This window comes from Rhipicephalus sanguineus, chromosome 3, assembly GCF_013339695.2.
Source record: "Rhipicephalus sanguineus isolate Rsan-2018 chromosome 3, BIME_Rsan_1.4, whole genome shotgun sequence".
Taxonomy (NCBI): domain Eukaryota; kingdom Metazoa; phylum Arthropoda; class Arachnida; order Ixodida; family Ixodidae; genus Rhipicephalus; species Rhipicephalus sanguineus.
In genome coordinates, this window is record NC_051178.1 from 153,021,098 (window position 1) to 153,044,227 (window position 23,130).

Genomic DNA, 23,130 nt, shown 5'->3' on the forward strand with positions numbered 1-23,130 from the left:
AGGCTTCATAGAAAGGTAATCAGCACTCTTGATTCATTCAGTGCTTGTCCTTTTTTCATTGAGGACCACGAGGCCATTCATTCGTTCATTCATTGTAATAAAGTGTCAGTATAATCTCGAATATAGCAGGAAAGGCACATACAGTAAAACCTTGTTATTTGAAGGCTTCAGTTTCGAGCAAAATATTCCAGGCTGGATTCCCAACATCCAATCTGATATGAAAGCTAAGAAATCAGCCAGAAAATGTGCACATACATGGATGGTACACCTTCATAGTCTTATGTCCACCTAGTTGAAGAAAAATTTTTCGATGTGAGGTTGGTGCTAGCAGTACTTTGTTGCACTAAATGTTGCTCTAAATGCTTCACTAAACTGCACACAACACTTGGTTATCATTTCCACCAAAGGTCGTGCTCAGACAGGTTCTTCGTCAATGTGGTCAACATTGCGGCCGAGTAGGTCGTGCTTGCCAAAATCTCACTGTCGAGGTCAATGTAGCTTACTGGAAGAAGGCTCGTGATATTCAAGCAACCAGTGAAGCCGACTGGATCGCACTCTCTGTCCTTGGTGTTCTCATATAGAGCACATACTCTCCCCATCCTCATCAAAGGGGCAGTTCATGGCACTAAGTTAAAGTATAAGATGGTGGCACAAAAAGGGGCAAGGACGAAACAGGAAGAAGAGACGTATACAAGCGTACTTGTGGCGCAAAAAGGGGCTAGGATGAAACAGGAAGAAGAGACGTATACAAGCGTACTTGTGCGCTTGTATACGTCTCTTCTTCCTGTTTCGTCCTTGTCCCTTTTTGCGCCACCGTCTTATACTTTAACTATGCACCAACTAGCCCCGCAACAAATTTTATTGGGCATGGCACTAAGCTTGTGCGAATAGTAAATTTTTTGCTCGAAGTGAATAGTGATTTCGTCGAATAATTTCGAATCGAATTCGAATAGTACATATCACATATTATAAAGACAAATGAGCATATTTGTCATGACCCAACTAACCTGCACAATATTTTTTAAAACTGTAATAAGGCATGTGCAAATGTCATTCGTTTTGGTTCAAAGAGAAGTGCAAGCAGCTTTGAATAGTAGCAGGATTTGATCAGGAGAATGCAAGTGATAACCTGTAAAATACGTTACGTTTTAAAAGTTACTATACTTAGAGCATATAAGCCGGTATAACAAGCTTTTAAACTTAAAAAATGATGAATCAATGTGAGGGTAATATGTTCATTTAACCTTGAAGTGGGCTTCGCGGCAGTGCGGATTTTTCCCGGAAAGGTGTATTCACGGCATAGCACCCCTCTATTGCAGTGAAACTACCTTTACAGGGGTGTATCATGTGGTTTATATGTCTATTCGTTCATTTCGAAGTGAGTTCGAATATTCGAACTGTTCGGATATTCGCACAAGCCTACACGGCACACTCACCGGAGGTGGCGGTGATGTCAACTTCCTTTGCAAATTTGGCGTGATCAAACACCGTCGAATAAGCGAGGCCTCCACTGACCTCCAGGAAAGATTAGTGAAGTGTATAAAGCAGGGGGCAGGTCAAGTGGATACTCCTTGCTGTTATCGTAACAAAAGCAGCGTGCACATCAACAGATTGATGCATGTTCTGCAGAAATGTTGAAAGGCGGGCTAGTTGGTATAGGTTCATACTGAAATTGGCAGCGCAAACTAACAGGACACAGAAGGGGAACACAAACAAGCGCAGCTTGTTTGTGTTCCCCTTCTGTGTCCCGTTAGTTAGCGCTGCCAATTTTCAGTATGATACATGTTCCTCACATGAAGTATGACGCCTTTAGCCATTGGCTGCGGTAGTGATGCGGTACACTGCCTGTATCCTCTCAGAACACTGGCAGTAATATACTCTCAATCAATGCTCCAGGTGCACTCCCTTTTGTCTGCAGATAAGTTGAGAAGAATTCTCTAAAGGTGAAGTTCACGTGAAGGCTGCCGTGTTTCACGACGCCACCAAAGCCTGATAAGCACTGTTTCTCGCATTCCAGTTGTTTTTATTGCTGCTTTGACTTCATAGCAGCATGCACATTCAACGATAACAGCTAGTGACGACAGAAAGGAGATAAGGTTTGCTATAAAGGGGGCAAGAAAGAGAATCAATCGAAGAGGCTACTGTGAACAGCTAGGTGTGACTTGTTGCTAAGATAATATTAGTTGGATGTGCCATATGCATCACAGGACAGGCAAGCCACTACGTGTCGCCTTATTCACTCATTCGCTCTGCATTTTGACAAGTCATATCGAGTCTTGTCAGAGACGTCTGTAACCAAAGCTGACGCAATATTCCAGTGCTGTTAAAGGAGTTGCTGCTATGCTACAACTGTCTTTCTTTTCTTTATTCAAGGTTCTTTGCAAACGTAAGTGATGCCAAATTAGTTATGTTAACCCTTAAAACATAACACTGCTTGGTTCCTGTAGTGATGATAGTGATCATTGCACTTATGTTTGCAGGAAAGCATAGCAATCATTCCTCTCGTCATGTATGTGAGTGGCCTCATCTCATCGCTACCCATAAAGCTTGCAGCAAAACACATTGGAACAAAGGTAAGCAGTCATGTGGTTATCCCAAAATCAGATTTTAGTTTTGTGTTGCTACTTTTCTATCGGGCAGCAATGTTGAAAAGCTGAGCTGTAGCTACAAAATTAGTTTGAAACAGCAGTTTGTCAAGTGCAGCTTTTGAAGTTTGAGAAGGCAGCATTTTCTCTTACACCAGATATATAGCTTACATTAATAAACAAATGCTGCTTGACGGCTTTTGGTGGGAACCTGTGCGCTCAGCAATAAAGCTCCAGGAAGAGCTGAAAGAACTTTGTTTCTTTGCTGGTTCTCTTGTTTTTGGTGGCTGTTGAAATATTCTTAGCTTTCTTTTAATAGGGCTGCCTGTTCTCACTATTTGTTTTTGATGTTTTTTACGAAGCACAATGAGCTTTGAAAATATAATGAAGAATTTGTTTGCTTTAGTTCCTGCAATGAACTTTGATTAGGCCTGACCGAAGGTGTTGCTGAAAGGGGCTATGTATCTTGTTATCTTTGTTATATCTGTTAGTACTAGCATGCCATTCCTGGTGAGCAAATGTGTTTTGATGCAAGTTAGTGGTAGAGTCTATTTATGAGCATTTGTCATGTCAGTGATATAGCAAAGACAAGTGGTTCATTCCTTTATCAGACGAGTCTTTCTAATGGTTCTCTGAATGTACAGGCCTAGTGACAAAATCGGGAACCTGCACAAATGAAAGTTAACAAGGCCACTCTAATTACACAAGATTGTGGCCCTCATTGCAGTGCCCTGCAAATGATGTGAGTGTCAATAAGCAAAAGTAAACATTTCAGAGAGCCACTTAGATGTGGCAGTAAGTTGGTTTGTAGAGCCATTGATAGTCACACCAACCAACTGTTGTGCTTTGGAGGACCCCTGACAGCCAATTTTTTTCTGACGTTTATGCTTTAATTAGTAGCTTTGTGTTCGATAATCCCGAAACTGAAACTTACATGCTCTGTATTGTGTAATTACTGCTAGCATCTTAATTAGGACCAGTTTTGGCATCACTTTAAAACGCCCACCTAAAATCATAAGAACCTAGCGACCCACCGCGGTGGAGCCATAAGAAGACTTGCGCTCAAGCTTTGGTGACGTTAAGAACACGCTTTTTGAATCTGGGCCCCGCTTGTGGAAAAGAATGAGACGACGTTAAGGTGTGAAGCACCAGGCACGTTCTTCAAAACGACATGCGACACGCCTGCCTGCCAAGCAGAGTGCCCCCTCAGAAAAGAAAAAATGATGTAGCGCTAATTCTGCTCTAATCCAGTGCTAATTCTGCAGTTAATGTAGCACTAATGCAGTTCTTGTGTAGGTCTTGGTGTAGTTCTAGATCCTGCGCTTAATGCAGCTCCACTACCGTGAAGCCTGAGGATGCGCGTAGCACGGGCAATGCAGTGATTCCCTAGGCAATTGCACGCTTGCTGATGTGGTGGCACCTTCTCTTGCACAGCGTGGGTATCAGGCAGATGTTTCAGAAGCGTTTTGTGCTATATTAGGTAAATTATTATGATTAATTCATGGTTATTTCTGTAGTTTGTATTATTTTAGACCTTGTTAGTTTATTTTGCACTGGTTTTGATCACTGTTAGCTTTTTTTTTAGGCCTGTATTGACCTCTGCGTGACCATGCGGCATGAGACAGTGGATGGGCGACAAGTCAGGCGCCGAAAGTGCTACGTACGCACTTTGAGGGTTATTCACATGAGGGACAAATCCTCAGGGGAGAAGCGGGGATTGCGGATCACATGATAACGACGTCACGGATTAGCGAGTGGGCACGACACCCCCCGCCTCCTCGGGGGAGACGGGGACCGTTTGACTGACAGGACAAACTACCCCCGTGTGCTGGGGGAGATAGTGCGATTTCGGGCAGGTGTTTGATGCAGTTGCTCCTACTACAGCAACCATTTCGGAGTCGCTTCGTGGATGTGTTGGCCGCAGCCACGGTGGCTTCCTTTCTTTTTTTTTTTTTTCCGATCGTCTAAGAACATATGTGCTTGTGGGACGCCACATTTGAGCCCTGCTGAACTTGAATGCTGTGCTGTGTGGGAGGTGATTTTCAAGCAGATGTCAGAGCACTACCATTACTATGGCCCATACAGAGGTCACTGATATTAACTTCTTTTTTCGAACGTGGTGATCTTGATTAGCATTGTGGCGTTGCCCGCTTTGAGCCCATTTAACCTGATGTCGCCCGTTTTCCTGAAATAACAACTTTACAGAAAAAAAAAGCGTAACACATGTTTGTAGTATAGTATTAATCATGAAAAGCAGTAAACAGTACCCTTGAACGAATTTTCTTGATGTTTGGTGGAGCGTCGCTTGCTCTCGCTGACTACATAGTTCTCATGCAGAAGGCTCCGGCTTATTATACGTAATCTCAGCGCTATGACGAGGAAAACTTTTGGAGCTATGATGAGCAAAATTATCTGCATTGAACACAAACTTAGTGCCTACCCGAGTGTCGACTTATGTAAGCTATAAGAGGTTCCCACAATATGCATATACTTTACTTAAAAAAAATTCTTTAACAGGCCGCTGGAACGTGATTGAAGCCCCAATTTGCGCTATATGCTCGCGAAACGAGAATTTCATTTTTTCCTTTGCATTGATAACTGATTCTGCGAGGTGAAGACAGAAGCAATCTATACAATTTCGTTGCACTCCAAGATTTGGTAAAACATTCATACAGATCACTGTCAAGCATCAAGAGGTGACATCTTTTCCGTTCTCGTTAAAAAAAAGTGATAACTGCACTTCTTCGTTAACACACCGCCGACCAACATTGAAAGATACTTCATTTCAATTCCCATTACTCAAATACATGACCAAAGCCTACTAATTCGAACCAAAGTTGACTGATCTGAAAGGCTGTGAACAATTTCTTCAGCAGAGGGGAAAAAAAAGGTGCTGTCAACAATTTTATGAAGAATGGCACTTTTGTTCAGTCCGAATTGGCACCAACAAAAGCACGTGAAGTACTGCTGGCGGCCCAACAAAACAGCACAGCAGTGTCAGTATTTCTCCCTCTCCATTCACCTCGTCCTTGTGAGCAGGGGACTTTTGTGGGGAATTCTCCCCGCCGACTGATGTCACTAAGCTGCGCCGTTACCCTCCACAAACTTCTCCCTTCTGTGAATACTGCTTGAAAAGGACACTCTTTTGCTAGTGTACTTAAAAAGCCACTGGCGTAAGCAGCCAGAACCACTGTGACAGCAGCCCGACAACAGAGCGAGGGGGCGAGAAACAATAGCCTGGTTGGGTGCCAGTCGTGATATTCTGCACGCCCCGCAGACTTGTCTGTGATGTCGACAATACTCGCTTTACTGGTGGAACGTCACGCGGAGTCCCCGACATACGTCATACTAGTGGCGATTTCGCGAGGTGCTGCCAACTCCAATGAGCAGTCACGCTTGCCTTAACACCAAATTAAAATATCTAAAAGGCAACGCTCGCCGCTAGTAATCAGTCAGAAGTGCCCACGTATGCAGGACAGTCAAACAACACAAGCATCTCGAGTTCGTAATTTTTGTGTCAGGGGTCCTTTAGCATTCGCCCTGTAGTAATTGGGTGCTATTAGCTTTAATGGTGCTTGTAGCTATAGCAGTGTCCATGCCACACTCATAGTCCCCATTGACTATTGTAGCTTTGAGGCAAAGGGCTGAAATAGAAGCTTATTGTCTATGAAAAGAAAGATTCGTAATTTGTTGACCAACAATTACCTAATTAATTCATTATTTCCCTCATACAGAATATGCACCTCCTTGGTGGTGCACTGGGAATTGGTGGCTCCCTCTGGATCCTTTTGGGCCAGATGACTCCCATGTACAAAGATTATCAGATATACGGTGTTGCTGCTGTTGTGGGTGCTGCGAGCACAACCATGCTGCTTGCCAGTCTCGCCATTACAAATGAACTCATTGGTGGCCACACGGTGAGTGTTGCCCTTCATTGCCTTTTTCATGTTGCATGACAGAAAACAAACACCTAATTATGTGATGTTCTGACTGTTTAGCGCAATTCAGAGTAACAGGAAACAAAGGTAGGGTCGAAGGCAGGACAAGACGACAGTGCAAGCGCTAATTTCCAACTGGCTTTATTATTCTAGATTCTGATGTCATTGTACACACGCATGCTGTCGTCTCGTCCTCCCGTCTAACCCTGCCTTTGTTTCCTTTTACCCTGTTTGAGTTGCGCTAAACACTCGGAATGCCATGGGATACCAACTCGCCCAAACTTCTACTCTTGTGAACGTAATTACATACTTTTAGTTCACTTGTCGCATAGCTTCAAGCTACACCGATGCCTAGTGGAGTTGGGCAGAAGGAATGTAATGACATTCTCTATAGGTTTTGGTGTGAAGCACACTGCCTCCAGCCATTCATTGTTGCAAAGAGGTCCACTGCACTGCTTCAAGAGAACGAAAGACCTCCCTATCTAACACACACATCCCACAAGAAAGTGTGGTTAAAAAGTATATCATTCACTTTCATGCTTCCAATGCAGCCCTGCAGCAACAAATTAGCAAATCAAGGTTTTAACAATCTCAAGATACTGTCAGAGACTTGCAGAGTTTTCAAATAAGTTTCAAACATGCTTGTTCTTTTTTTTTACCCATTCCATCGAGTTTGACTGTCGAGTTTGAAAGATGGATGCCAATGGCACCATGGTGCTCCCATAGCAGTTCACTGGGACATCATTGACTCTGACGGTACTTTTGCTTGGTTCACGCTTTCTTTTCCTTCCTTTCTTTTTTATGAAAGATGGACTGCATAGCATTCTAAATGATCAATAAACTAAATGTAGCATGTTGCAAGAACTTTCGCTGTGCCACAACATCCCACATACAAGAAAATACTACTTTGAAAATTCTTTCGTCCCACTGATATAGCAATGCGTGGGTTGCAACGCAAGGTTAAAAGAAATTCCACCTTCAATTTTTTAGTCCTATTAAAATTACTAAACTCTTTTTACAGTGTTAGCGAAAATGGAGTTTCAGAGAAATGCATTGTCCCTCTTAACTGACCTGACTTCTTTTTTTTGTAGCCCTTCATGGGCTACACACAAGCTATCTTGTGGACAGCTTTTGGATAAAATGTGCATCAATGACAAGTGTGCCGCTCTTATTTTGTATATTTGCTTGTTTATGGGAATACAGTACCATATTTCGCTGAAAGAACTGCTGAAATGTCGTGAGAAATGTTACGCATCACCCACAAAAGCAGAACTAAGGCATAACTTATTTGTCATGTCATAGTGCTCAGCGTGCGGGATGCGCAACTGTAGGACGTGAGTAGACTACAGATGTGCCCTCCATGCTAACGTTTGAAGCTTGCCATTAGTGGCAAGGTCTTAATTGTTTGTCTTGTTTGTTTCGCAGACAAGTGGTGCATTTGTCTTTGGAGCGATGAGCTTTATGGACAAGATGGCCAATGGTATCGCTGTGATCATTATTCAGGATGCGCACAAGTGCAAGTAAGTTGTAGCACAAGTATTTTACAAGTACTTTGAAAGCAGCTAAGGGGCTTATTACTCAGTTGGCTTCGTTAACCTTGCCGTTATTACAACATTCTAACATCACCGATAGCATGCTCCATGCCTTTCCCCATTGGCATCTTTCAATGTCCACTGCAGGAGAAAGGTCTCTCCCAGTGGTGCCCAATTGACCCTGTGAATTTAGTAATAATCGTACCTCATAGCTCTCCGCCATCCTCTACATTGCTTTCCTTCGCTTGTTGCCATTCTGTAAATACAATAGGCTAGCGGTCATCTGCCCAACCATTGTTTCCTAATCTTAAATAGAATATCAGATGCGGGCATTTTTAAAGAAAATTCTGTGCTGTCATCTTCTTGTCGTTTAACGATAAGCCAATAATTGTTTGTTTCCACACTTGTGCTGTGCTTACCTTTCGCTCAAGTTTTCTGAGCTATTATTTTCTGCTCAGGATGTAAGTAAAGGTGACTATCAATACTATAAATAATACAACCCTAAAGGGACTGCCAAAATTGGCAGAATTATCTGTCAGGTCGAATTAGATAAGACATGGCAAAAACGACCCACACTGCCGAGTCATTTGGCAGTATTTCCACCATTTGTAAATGCTGTAGTAAGCTATTGTGAACTACCATTTTCACATCAAGATCTTCCTGGTGCAGGTCAAGAATAGGTGATTTCGACTGGAGATCATGAGTGTTCAACACATTCACTGTACCCTAAGCACCGCTAACTCAGGTGCTGCATTTAGAGCCGTTATTGTGCTTACAATTACAGATGGGCATGCATAAAATGACTGGCCAAGTTCGAATTATGAGGTAACTGCTAATTTATCTGGTAGCGGCTAAAAGTGTTTCCCATAGAAGTGTATGTGGTACAAGCATTAACTGAAAGACCGAATTATCAGAATCCTGCTAATCCAGCAGAATGCATGTTCGTCTTATTTACACCTTGGTTTACGTTTCAACAAACACGGTTCCTCAGTTTCCTAAAGTACAAAACTGTGCTTTCTCTTCTCGTTTTAGTTCGTGCATCGGTGTACGAGACAACTACTACCAGAAGGTAATGGTGTATATCTGCGGTGGAGCTGCCGTGGGTGGAATACTCTTTGCTCTTTCGCTCTTTGTCATCAACCACGACAGCTCGTTAAATACCAGGAATGGTAGCAACGGTGGTAAGTGCGGCACAGCTATTTCGTATCTGTGGACTCCAACAATGGACAGTTCATCAACATGCAGCTCAGTTCTGTGTTTAAAGTTAGGAGCAGCGTCTTTGTAACATAAGTGAGCTCAAAAAAGCACCATTGTATGGCTATACAAGCTCTAGTGGGTCTCAAAGGTGATTTGAACAGAAATGAGCTCGCATGTATGTATGTTTCAAACAGTGTGACTGTTTAAAATGGACTGATAGGACAGAAACTTTACCACATATAGACATTTCTGGGATAATGGATAAAAGGGCACCATATCAGGATATCGTTTTGGTCATGCTGTTATTCCTTCAAAAGGAGCTCACAATGCTTCTTTTACCGCTACTTTATTCAGTTGTTATTAACACTAACCAGGGATATGAAGAAATTTTGTTTTTAAGGTGCACCAGTAATAGAGTTGAAACTCAATTGAATGAAGTGATGACAGCGCTAGAATTATTTCATTATATCGGGAAGTTCGTAAGATAGAGAAAGGGATTTTTTGTTCCTTCGAAATCTACAATAGTAATGTAGTGACTCCACAAACTACCGCAGCATTTTATTTGTTAGTAACACACACCTGTCGCGTGAACAATCTGCGAGGGCAGCGCAGGCATGGAGTGCTGTTATGAGAAGCTGTTATGAGAAGCTACCGACATGCAAGGACAAGGAAAACAAATGCAATGATTGCACGAGCACGCTGAGCAAGAATGCTGCAAGGAGATGATCAGAGCCATCTGTCTCATAAACCATTAAATAACGAAAGCAACCACTGTTTTCCTGTGGGAGCATTTACAGGGACAACAGACCACCGCTGCCCCTAGCGCCATATGGTGCATGAAAGCGCTGCTGACTGTTAAATCCGTTTTCCTGTGCATGGGCGCGGCATGCAGCGTCATCAAAATGAAACCGGGGTCGTGACTAGGGTGGCTAGATGTTGTGATGCAATAGCATTACAGCGCACACCTGAAGAAAACCCCGCCTGTGTCAAAATGTAAAGAAATCACTGCATTTTTTACTAATTTATATCTGCAACAACTTCATTTTATCGAGTTTAGTGCCATGATAGCTTCTTTAATTCGAGTTGATGACAACAATGAACCCCATGGGTACCTGCCAGGGAATCGAAATTTCTTCGTTAAATCGGCACTCGTACAATCAGGTTTCGTTACATCGAGTTTTAGCTGTAGTCAATATCAATGCTTGACAAGAGTGGTGCGAATTGCATGCACAGCTTGCCTTGGATGGTCTGTACAGAGCTGTCAGGTGGATGTCAATGCAACAGCGATGACTTATGTGCATACTGTCTTGGCATGCAAAGATCTCTTGTGCAACCAGCCCTTGCATTCTCACTTTTCGCATTCCAGTGTCAACGAATACCAGGCCCGACGACATTGTCGACGTTCGGTGTTCTAGTCCAGCCGAATACGAAGAGAGCGTTGGAAATTACTTGCCAACGTCGCCACTCCTAGGATCAACGTCAAGTGCATAGATTCGCCAAGTGTGTGACTTGCATGGTGCGTGTGTGACGTTCGTTCGCCGAGGACGCACAAGTGTGTGGTGAAGCATTCCTAGAGGTGCATTCCTAGTGACACTTTACTCATCGTCTTCCATGACTGTGTTTCAGTGACATCTGTTGTGTCCATAGGGTTGCAAACCCTAAATGGGGCGTGACGGAGCCAAGAAACAAGATTTGACAGGGTTACTGGCACATTTATCCTGTTGGTCAAGGCATTATGCAAAGCATGAAGCTGCTTGTATTGCTTTTCTCCCCTCATTTTTCTAAGCTAGTTTCAATTCATGCCAACATTTACATACGAATGCACGCATTATGTGTGACATTATAGCATTCGTAAAAAGAAAGGCCCATTTTAAAATATTAATTTCTGCTGCACGTAACATTTTTAGAACATTTGGTACCTCTTTCTTCCACTTCTGGAACATCTGTTTTCATGAAGGACTACGGAACCTTTAATGCCTCCATGTCACGGCTTACCTTTAAAGCAGCAAGCGTACCTCAGTGTGCGTGCAATGTCATTAAGTGGGGATACATAGTACTATAAGTATTTAATCAATCTTCGTTTATTTTTATTGCAAGAGACAGTGGTGATAATCTTTACCTGTTGCCATTTTTTATAGCTTTAGTAGGTTATCACCTGCCCATTTTTGGCAGAAATGCTTCTATGATAACTATGTACTCATTTCGTTGATTTTAGAATGTGCACTTCTCGTGGTATTTGTGATCAACTTGACTTGTGCTTTGGGGCGCGTTATCACTTTAATAGCCATTTCAACGCTCTCTTGCCAACGATTACCAACGAACGCTGCCAGCGATTACCAACAATTGCACGAACACTGTTTGCTGCCATTGCCATTTTTTTCTTTTTTTCAAGTGTTATGCTAAAGCAGCGCTTGGAACCCACTTCAGTTCTCTGGGTATTCTTGTCGGTCTTCAAAAAATTTGCAAAGAAGTGTATAGACTGACAATTTTGCATACCAATGGTATCAATTGAAAGCAGTCTTGCAAATTTTTAAAGAATTCCATGTGTAACGTAAGATTTATATCGAATCGTACTTCTTTACATTGGCAGCAAGGTATATCTTGTCTTTACAAAAAGCACAAGTTTTATGAATATAAATGGTTCACAAGGGTTTTATAAACAAACATTTCGATACACTGTGTATGTTGCGAAACACCTTCTCCAAAAATCTTGCTTCACGCTTTGCTTGCAAAGAATCTACTAAAAGCCTTCAAATTCAACAAAATGTGTTCCTGAATTGGACGAAAGAACAGGTTATATTCGTAAATTGAAAAGGAAATTTTGCTATCTTGTTAAATAGCCCTGTTTCCTTGCAGAAGCGAACCTAGAGCCTTCTAGCATACCGGAGAATACACCAGAATTGCGACAGCGGAGCCTGCCACATGGATGTCCGCTCCTAATGTGTATAATGCACCAGTGTAGTACGTTGGCAGTCCTGGTTATTAACAAAAACGTATTTTTGAAGGCACTGCCAGTGCTTATAACTATTAGCCAAAACTGTCTTCATGCGGCAGTCTTTCCTTTTATTTAATTCATATGATAAAACGTACATACAGAAGACATAGCAAGTCGTATCGTTGGCTCTTGTATTGGGCGTTTTCTTTTTTTTTTTAACTTTGGTGTCATACTTCGCATGCTCCGTTTTCAAAGACTGCATAATCTCTCGGCCATGTGAAGATTGGCCTTTCCTTTCCAAGTGCAAGTCATAACAGATTTTCTCTTGTCATTTCTTGAAGTGCTTGTGAAAACTGTGCAACGTGTGCTTATCTTATGTATGGAAAACTCGTCAAGCAGGCCTTGTTATCAATTCATCAACAAGCCTTTCTCCTTCGATTGATGAGGTCTTTAACGGGTCAGGCCGGCTTTAATGCTGTATTTGTGGAATTAGTGTGCCCAATAAGAAACTAATTTCCTTATCCACAACTAATGAGATTATTGTGGCTGTCACTTCACAGTGATACAGGATGTGTAAAGTACAAAGATTGTTTAACAATGTTCCAGACATTTTCTGTTGCACACATTTTGGAGCACTTTTTTCATTGCAGCATTGTCCTGTCTTTGGTCTGGAGTTGAAGTGACTGCCCTCATTTTCCCTGTTACATTATCTCGTTCCCCTTGCTTTTCTTAGAGGCATTCTGATATTTCCTGGCTTATTTAACTCCTTTGGCACGAGATTGTTTTGGGTGGGAAGTATTTTTACTGTTTATAGTTGAATATGTGATAATGTCTGTATATTTATAGAATGTACTTATATAAATATATGTTACGATGTACACATAATACATATTATTTACTCAAATTTCTGAATAATAAACATAGGTGATTCGTGGTTTCTATTGTTCACGTTGCGATCTTGTGATTGTCTTCACTGAACGCCAATGACACATTGAAGTTATTGCTTCGGAAGAGCTTCAATCCGCCTTTTTCATGTTCCTGTGCTGCCCTCTGCCATCTTGGTAGGGGGGCGGAGTATTGTGTGGTAGTCCGGGACAACTGGGATCGCCAGAACGAAAGCCTCCGAGATCGAGAGGCCAGGCCCGTAGCCAGCCCCCCACCCCTCCCCCCCCTTCCGGAATTTTGGTGAAGTAGGTGTTTTTACCAAAAATGGATGATGAAAATAGGTGTTTTTCTCAAATAGTCAAGGTTTTCAGCAAGTGCCCTCCCCCCCCACCGAAAAAAATTCCTGGCTATGGGCCTGGCGGAGACCATACCAAAACGTTTCACTACTTTTCCTCTAGGGGAAGGAGGCATGCGCCGTGAAAAAGGCGAATTTTGCAGACTTCCAGAATTTTCGTTCGTCCACATGTGGCTTGCGTTTAGTTGTAAGTGTCCATCTCAGTGTTGCCTAAAACGTGAAGCATTCAGGACAATTAAGCAACTTAACGAAGTAACTTTCGTAACTTAGAGGGGCCCTGCAACACTTTTTCAGCATGGTCAGAAAACGCTGCCGATCGGCCGATCGGTAGTCGAGGCTCCCGAGAACACGCGAGCCAAACGATATAACGCAGCACGCGGCCTGGGATTTACAATAAATTCTGTCAAGCAAAAAATCGCTTCCTCTTCTCTCGACAAATGCTATAGACCCAAAATCACTGCGTCATTGACACAAGTTTCACGCCATTGGCTGATTTGAACATGGTGCACTCGGTAGTTACTGCAGCCGCCGCGGGAGGCCGTCACTTGCCTGTGGGCGCGCGCGTTCGCACTGAAAGTGCGCCGCGCGTTCGGATAAAAAAAAGGTGCTCAAGTTCACGAGGCGCGCGTGACGTACCTTCTTTCCCCGTGCAACCCCTCCCTGCTTAGCTTCCAGCGCTTTCGTCAGGACGAGAGAAGAGAGAAAGCAATTACAGCGTGCGACAAATCTTTGTAACTCCGCTCGTACTGGACGGATTCTAAAAAAAATTGCTGTGGTCGATTCGTGAGGAAATAAGCTCCTTTAGTGAAGCCATTCCATGGCTACTTGAAAAATGTTTCAGGGCCCCTTTAATCTGCCATGTATACTGCAGTTAACACCACCTTCTGAGTTAACAAGAAAATTAGGAACCTTGGGAACCTTTACTCAGTCAAACCTTTCCCGTGTTTCCACGCAAGTTTTCTGAAGGTAGTGTTGGCCGAGCATCCCCGATACTGCATTCAAAGAACTGCTTGCCTCCCGCCTTTGCCTCCGGAATGCGGAGGACCAAAGGCAGGCCGCTGTGAAAAGCACGCCATCGCTTAATTTTCAGTTTTGCATCCATTGCGTAGCTTGTTTTCTTTCGAACTTGACCAACGGGCCGAGGGGGGGGGGGTCGCTTCGGAGAAACTTCACCGCCCCCTCCCCCCCATTAGTGGAGAACCCTGCGCGCGCCTATATGTGGATGCAGTGACCCTTTGTGACGCACTGTGAATGCACTACGGTTCCCCGTCGATCACACGGTGCTTTTCGGTGACCCAGGAAGTGCTGGCCGCCAGGCTGGCCGAGTGATGCGTTTCAGTAGACCTCTCCCTGTTTGCAAACAGTGTGACGTCACTGGCAGTGGCCCGCCCCCAAGTCTCGCCTTCGGAGCAGGGGCTGGTTGGCAAGAAAGTTCCGCCGGCGGGATCTCTCTGCATAGCAGCGCTGCGTATGTCTGCGTTACTTCAATAGAAGTTTTTGCAAATTGCTACTTTCTGAACTCACAGCTGTTAGAAGGAAGAGTTACTGATGGTAATGAACGATTCTGTTAGGTCAACATATGATTTGCTCGTCGTGGATGACAGCCATAAAAAAAATCTTATGCCCCTCGAAAGCGAACGTTGTACATTTTCACGACGACTGGTGTTTGGAGAAATATTAGCATGTCATGAATGTGAACGTACTCAATTTCTGTCGCGAAATCTGCACTGCAGTTTTAAACTATGTACAGCATTGGCGGCTACTGTGCGCGAGATCACGGATTAGATTCTCACTCACGGCGCAAAATTCCGATCAGAGATGAATGAAAGAAAAAAAAATAACGAAGGAAACACTGATTAGCGTGCGTTCGGTTAACAAATCCCTGTGAAAATTAAAGCGAAGTTTTCCCCTACGGCGTTCCTCATAATCCACTGAGCAGTTTTGAGATGTTAAACACAATAATTTAGTTTTAAATAATCTCTTGCGCGGTTACTTCGCTGTATCTGATGCCTACAACGTGTTTCCATACTTACTCCCCTTCTTTAGACTTGGTACACAAACTCGAAATGCCACTTCATAAATATCGAGCCGTAAAGATAAGCTAACTAGAAGCCATCACCAAAAATCAAGGTCATTGCGCGTGCAGTCATTCTGATAGAAAAACAATCTCCTTTTTGGTGATTGTTCTGTTAGTTTTTATCTTCGACTTGTCATGTTTTGCTTCTTCCTTTCGTTTTCAACTGCGCAGGTATATAATGCGTGGTTTGACGAATAAACTTTTGTTGTAAGTCAGCGTTGTTGTATGTGTCCTTCTCTGCCTGGTCTTTCGTATTTCGCGCTGTTTCCCTCCAATATTTCGGTTTTCCGGCTATCGTATCGTGATTATTATTAAATTCGAAGCATTTCTTAGCGAAACTTTGGCACTTTCGGCGTCTCTATCTACGTATCTATCTATCTATCTATCTAGCCGCCTACGTCTGGGTGCTCTCGTGATCACCTCTTCAAACTTGGTGTAGACCAATATTAGCATGGGAGGGTAAGAGGACTTGACAAATATGAATGTCTGGTAACGACATGAAGAACGTGAAAATCCTGTCGCGTACGTCGTCAAACCCTTTCCTCCAGACATGTATGGCACATACCCGTTTACCACGGGCCGTGGTATACGGGTATGCGCCACAGGTGATCGACAGTTTATATCCACCAAAGAACGGCGACAACAGACATTGGTAAAAACCGACACCTGCAGCGTTGACCCGACAAATGCAAAGAATAAAAATCAGGATTTCTGCAGGAATCGAACCCAAGCATTCTGCGTGGCAATCAGGCATTCTACCACAGAGCCACGCAAGGTCTGGAAACTGCTTTAGAAAGAGACCCTGTGCAGCGCAAGGTTGGTGCAAGTTCAGTTGCGGTTGCAGAGCTGGTTATGTAATTTTATAACTAAGCAATAAACATTGCATATATACTCCTACGATGCAGGCGTCATGTCAGATTAACGTCACTTGTGGTTCTAGTGTTAGATAAGCCTTTATAGCAGTCAAACACTACATTTGTATGCCTATGATTCAGCAAGCTATATTCCAGCGTTGCTCGACCCAGGAAAAATAAGCTAACGAATGTTACGTATGATATTCACATCGTCGCACCGTGAAGTGCACTTCGTAAAGTACTGACGTTACGTCAGACCATAAAACGCCAGTGTTGTCGACGTGCCTGGTAAGCCCACAATGTGCACACAACTACTATATACACTTACAAAAACACGTCGATCCACCTCGCAACGCTTGACTCAAAGCGGAAAAAATGCAGCATAGAACTACTCGCTGTCTGCTTCGCATGAAACCGATTCCCACAAGGTGTGGGATCTGCCGAAGTTTTTTTTTTTTTTTTGCATTTTATAAGCGTAAATTCCGCAACTTCGAAGATACTAAATATTTTTCGTCAGTTACCAAAACTCTCACGCAATTATCAACCAATTTCAATCTTGTGCTCGTAAAAACGCGAAGTAATCGATCCCTCCAGTTATACCGATCATTTAACCAGAGCGAAAAATGAACATCAGTGGTTACGTCCTTGCATCATGAGCGTGAATTACCCGCCTTCGAAGCAGCGAAAATTACGTCAGTGTCTGTTCCAAAAGACTGGAGACCTCAACCTTAGAACGAGAGCTGGCTCCTGGCTGTGGGCAACGTGTATTAATAATTGCTGGGACTTTAAGTCCGAGATTGACAGCATATATATGTAGACGGCATTTATTTTTACGCCAACAGAATAGTTTGTTAGCTCTTTCTTTTTTTTTTTACATGTACATTATGTTGACTCCTGACTTGGCAAACAATGTTAAAATACGTGACATTGCGTTTCAAAGACTGAACAATAACGTCTATATAAGTCCCCCCACCCCCTTCTTCCGAAGAGCCGCTTTTTTTCTAGTGGTAAGGTGGCAACTCTAGTTTCAATCTTTGAGCGCTGGACGTGCCTTAAATATGTCATTGTTTGGGTGGTTTATCTGAAGGCATTACAATAATACTGCAGTGAAAGGAAAACATTACAGAAAACCCCTTTCCGAGAGAACACTTGCACAGCAAACGCGGAAACTGCAGGAGGAATTAAAGGTTGGGTTAAAAATTTCGGGCGATACATTTTATCTAAAACTTGAGTGGATGTTACGAAGGCTAATGATTATACGCACTTGTAAAGAAAGCGTAACAGTTTTGCCCAAGGCGAAGCACTGATAGAGATAACAAATTTCATCATTGCAATCGAGCTCGTCGAGAGACAAGTAACTGCTGCAATAGCGTGCCATCAGATGCAAAGCGTGTCACAGCGCTGGCACGATGAGGAACATCGGCAGTGACATTACCGGCGTCGTACATCCGTGTTGCACAGTGTGAGACGGACGGGAAAGCTTTTTACGCTTACCAGCGCTAAAACAAACTTGGACGCTTACTGTCCTTTAGACTGGCACTGACCAGTGCGTCACCACGAAGTGGCAAGTGTGTGCTCATGCCACTTTTTTTTTTTTTGCAAGTTCATGCCAGTGTATCGTGGAAGCCGGAACCCTGCCCTGGCTTCAGCAGAGCCGAGTGACTGGTGAGTAAGCGGTACCTATCTCGGGATGAGATAGAATATCAGTTTATCCGGTCTCGTACTAGGCACGTAGTGGTTTGGCTACGGCACTTTTGCCGGTGCCTGCACACGTGGGTCGCGCATGCACGCGGTGCAGTGGCATCAGGGCGTCAGCAGCGTGAACGCGTTTGTGGTGTCCTGATGGCTATCACACGTGAAATGCCTCTTGTAAATAACATTTACATTAGGAGGGTGCGAATACTGACATTTTCGAATACAAATAAGACACGAAACTGTCTTCGAATATCGAATCGAATAGTGTATCTGTTGAAAACTTGGAAGACGCTTGAGCTTCGCCTTCAAGAGAACGCGATAGCGCAATCGGGCCCCGCGCGCATCGCATTTTCTCAATTGCTAGCCTAGTTTCGGTTCTCGGCGGATGCCTAAACAGTGCCGCAAGGAAACGAACGCCTGTACGCGTAACATTTGCCGTTTCAAACTGTCCTGGAATGCCTACTGCAAGTACAATTGCGAAGTGCCCACTACACCATAAATTCTTGCTTTTGCGAATCAACGAAGGGCCCCCTACGCTCCCGTAAGGCGACACCTACGCAGCTGCTCACTTTGTTGATGATTTCGCTGCTGATGATGATTAAATATGTCTGAGCGCTTTGTAATAGGTGGGCCTATAAAACACCCGCTCGTTGCGCAATTCAAACGTTTTGACGCCTGGCGGGATTCGACGCTTCTGCCGCGCAATATTACATGCGTTAACGGGACTCCTCCCGCTAACGTTCATATAGTGTTTTTTTCCGAATGAGTTTCAAGCAATGGCGTGGCTCTCTGGTAGAACACCTGCTTGCCGCGCAGAAGGCCTGGGTTCAATTCTCACTCATACCGAAGTTTTTAGACGCGAAGCATCTTATGGCGGAGTTAAATCAGGTGTGCGGCGTGACCACCCTTACAGTGCATGCGCACACCCTCACCACACACCTCCTCTCCCCTCGCTCTCTCCACTCCACCCCTCTCCACTCCCCCTCTCGCGCGCCTCGTTCTCTCCTGCGACGAAGTAGGCAGCAGCGACGCCTCCGGCGTCTTGACGTGGCACGAGTGGCCGATGGCCGCCTCTGCATCTGTGGCTCTAGACGCGGGGCGCTCGTGCTCTCCTTCCCTCGCTGAAGAATACCACGACGACACCAATGGCGTGGACTGCAGAGAGGCAGACGCACATGATCTTGCGACTTTGCGGGAGTCGAATACCTCGAACGCCGGCAGTTCCACGCAGCGGGAGCTGGATAGAGACTGGAAGACAGTGCTGATTCTACACCAGAGGAAGGCATAGGCTCGAGAACGCAAGAAAAAAAAAATTACACTATCTCCCGCTCATGCCAACCATCTCCCCGCTGCTTCGCATCCACACGCGGTTCCCTTTAGCGGGAGATGGTGTAATTTTTTATTATTTATTTTATTTGCATCTTTTTCGATCTTTCGTTCACGGACAACGCTGATTTTGCTCTCACAACCTACGACGCCGACGCCGACGCCGTAATTTCTGCGAAACGAGCTCTTTAACGCTACCGCGTTAAAATGTTGCAAAACAAGGGGTAATAACAGCTTTTATTGCTCTTTTAAATAAGTTAACGAAACTTCATTTTACTAAGCTGCAGCACGCTGAAGAGACTTGTGGTAATGCATTCATTACAAATCGTCATGCAGAAAGATTAACCGCTCGACAAGACATCTGAAAGTGGGAAAGACAGGGGCGTAGCCAGAAATTTTTTTCGGGGGGGGGGGGGGTTCAACCATACTTTATCTATGTTCGTGCGTGCGTTTGTATGTGTGCCTGTATATATACACAAGCAAAACTGAAAAATTTCGGGCGGGGTTTGAACCCCCCCCAACCCCCCCCCCCCCCCTTGGCTACGCCCCTGGGGAAAGACGTACCCTCTCACTTGGAATTGAGGTAACAGAATGTAATGTATTGCTTGCAGAGAGTTGCTTGTTTTACCAAACATATAAATATTGTTTAGGTAACATCATTGGTGGTTATTTTATTGCATCTATTTGCGGAAAGTGGAAAGTAGAGTCCCGTCCAATTTTGCGTAGAGCGTGCGAGCAGCCGGCTTTGCTCTGCGGGTCGACACCTATGCGGCGGTTGCAAGGTCTGGCGTAGTGTGCCCAAGAACATGCGCGGTCTAATAGACACGCAAAGCTGCGTTGCAAGAGTGGAAACATTCAAGAGTGCCCTTTTTTTATCCAAATAAACACTAAGCCTCAGGGTGCTCGCGGCATCTCGATGCCAAAGAATGTTTGGGCTGATAACACGCGTGACGAGCCTGACTCTCACAGCAAACGATGCGCGCTTTCTTGGTGTTCGCGATGCGCTGTTACATGAAGAAATGATAACCTCGGGCAATGTGCACAGCCGGCAAAACAAATACGCCTACCAATAACATTCCTACGCAGATCTGCACGGGCGAGGTTTTTTTTTTGTGTTACTTTTCCCCAAGGTCCGATCGGTCGCGAAATAAAAACCAGTGTGAAAATTTAATAATATTTGTTGAGGTTTAACGTCCCAAGACCACGATTTGATTATGAGCCGCCGTAGCGGAGGGCTCCGGAAATTTTGACTATCTGGTGTTCTTTAACGCGTACCTACATCTAAGCACGCGGGTCTCAAGCATTTTCGCCTCCATCGAAAATGCGGTGGCCGCGGCCGGGATTCGATCCCGCGACCTGCGGGTCAACAGTCGAGCACCATAACCACTAGACTACAGTGGCGGGAGTGTGAAAAATACGACTGCTTTATTTGGAACATTTAGGTACACATACCAGCTACTTCTCTACATGTCGCCGTTTCAGATGAGACATTTGTCGTAGCGTGGCACCACGATATTCTCACTCATTAAGTTCTGTGCAGTGTTTGCTGATATAATCGATTTATCAGTTCTCATGCTTTCATGTTAGAACTCGCGAACTAATGTATTTTCTCATACACAATGTGCATGTAGTCATGCGCAATGACATCTCATGTGCGTGCGTTTTACATGGCACAGCGGTTTTCATTTCACATGCCGACATCTACGAATTTAAACTGCAGTACTACGTAAGTTTTTTTCCCTCTTTCTCTTGTGAAGCGGGCTCTGCCGCATTATAGGATTGTTAACGGTAGAGCACGCTTTACAGGGGAAAACAAAATTGTGTTGAACCTAAAGCGATGTAGCTAGCAGTTCTTTCGGCTATCTTGACATAACAAACTCGATAACTAAAAACAAGAAAACATGCTACATAGTGAACAAGCCTAGCACGGTACGATGCGCTTAGCGCATGTGCACAACTTTGAATACGACGCGTTTTTAGAAACTGCGCAGTGAACTTCACGTGGAGTGAATCTGCACGTGTTGCTGCACGAGCTAGGTAATACATTTTCACCATGTATCTTCCTTGACAGCAAGCATCAACAAGTTCGTGTTAGTTATAACTACGTATATAAAATATAATATCCAGGCTTCAAGAAGTGGAACTTCATCAATGACGCACTATTTTCGCGCCTTAGGAAAGTCAGTTTCTAGCTCGTCCCTCGCTCAGCATTGAACTCCCTCGCCTTTTTGGTAGATGTTAAATCTCTTGACAACAAATCTGTAATGTGCACCATTATCGTGATATAAAGTTTGGTCATTATGTGCGGAACCACATGTATCAGCGCTATCAATTTCGTCAGAAAGAACAATATAACAATGTTCGTCTAGAACGTAATGAGGGGTGCAATTGTTTTGACAACATTCCTGTACCCCTCGCTGCCCGTACAAACATTTGCGAGGCTCAATGAAATTAATTAACCTAAGTTTCGAGACTCGTAATGAGATTCCAGTTCCTTTCCCAAGCGAAATCACGAAGCACGCGGGAAACGAAACGAAGCGAAACGTTGTCAAAAATTAATCCGCCTTGCAACCAACACGATTTGTTCAGCTGCGTTCGCAATCATTAAACACGAACGAAACTTTATTGCTCGCTTTTATTCGCGTCTTCTTCATCTTTGCAGCGATGGAGAGGAAATTACTTCGCTCCCTTCTCGAGTCGACTGAAAGAGTGCCCGATTTCTTAAGCTTTCTTGCGCGAGCTTTCGCGAAACGCTGGATTCGTTCCTTCTTATTCAAAAGCGGAGAAATCAGGGGTTATTTCATTCACTTCACCGCACGCCGCAGTGTGTGTGTATCGACTTTAAGCGCACTGGTTGTTTGATAGGTCGCTGCTTGAGACTCGTTGAGACGTCTCGTCCTCCCAAGAAAACACTCCCGCAGAGTGCTTTGACGAAAGTAAGCGGCAACAGAGTTTTCTGTGCCTCCTTTCAGCCAGTTCTCCGAGTTTAGCGGAGAACCAAAATTGGAGTCTAATGAGACGGCGGGGGCTCTCCTCCCCCCCCCCCCTTCCCTCCTCCTCGTTTTTCCCTCCTGGGGCGCCATAATTGAACCAATCACAGGCCACCTAGGCCGTCGTCTGCGTCTGACGTTTTCTTGCAGCGGTGTTCTCTCCCTGTGCGGGGCCAAAACGGTCTTGCCGCCGCACTGCCCCCCCCCAATTCAATGTACCCAGACCCTAATTATACCGGTATTCAGCCTGATTTTTATCGTTGTTATGCTCGGGAAATTACGCCCCTTCCCCGGTAGCCAGCATTTGCTCGAGCACACACACTGTGCGCCAAGAAGCAGTCTCGTTAGCGAGTTTGCCCCCCGTCACCCGTTCTTCGTAATTGAAAGGTTGTCCGTGCTCTCGACAGGTGGCGACTCCGGCGCGGAGGGAGCTTGTCGTCTGTTCTCGACGCGCGCTCCTTTCTCTATCTGTGCGTATGTGTGTGCGTATGCGCAGTGTCTGCACACTATGTATGTTTCGTGCACTCCCGACGTCTGCCGCCGTTAGCTGAGTCGGCGCCTCCAATTAAGACCTCTTGTTGGACGCACTTGTGCTTGTTAGCCGTCGCCCGAAACCTATGACTTTGGCTCGGGCTGCATTCAGACTCGCGGGTCGCGCGATCGGCACTCTCTTGATTCGCGCTGCTCGCCGTTCTTTCCCGTTCTTTACACCGGCGGCAGCTGCGGTGCAGCCCCCGACATCGTTCTTTCAGCGAAGTATC

The 23,130-nt window shown here is 44.5% G+C and overlaps 1 protein-coding gene across 1 annotated transcript in view; it reads left to right on the forward strand.

Annotated features, from left to right (window-relative positions):
* The window catches only part of LOC119387476 (major facilitator superfamily domain-containing protein 12), a 41,263-nt gene extending 28,132 nt beyond the window's left edge, over positions 1–13,131 (forward strand). Inside the window, exons 10-14 of the mRNA XM_037654870.2 lie at positions 2,481–2,573; positions 6,320–6,502; positions 7,949–8,043; positions 9,088–9,236; positions 10,619–13,131. Coding sequence (XP_037510798.1) covers positions 2,481–2,573; positions 6,320–6,502; positions 7,949–8,043; positions 9,088–9,236; positions 10,619–10,743 — 645 coding nt within the window. The 3' untranslated portion in view covers positions 10,744–13,131. The remainder of the gene's footprint in view (positions 1–2,480; positions 2,574–6,319; positions 6,503–7,948; positions 8,044–9,087; positions 9,237–10,618) is intronic.
* The last annotated feature ends 9,999 nt before the right edge of the window (positions 13,132–23,130 follow it).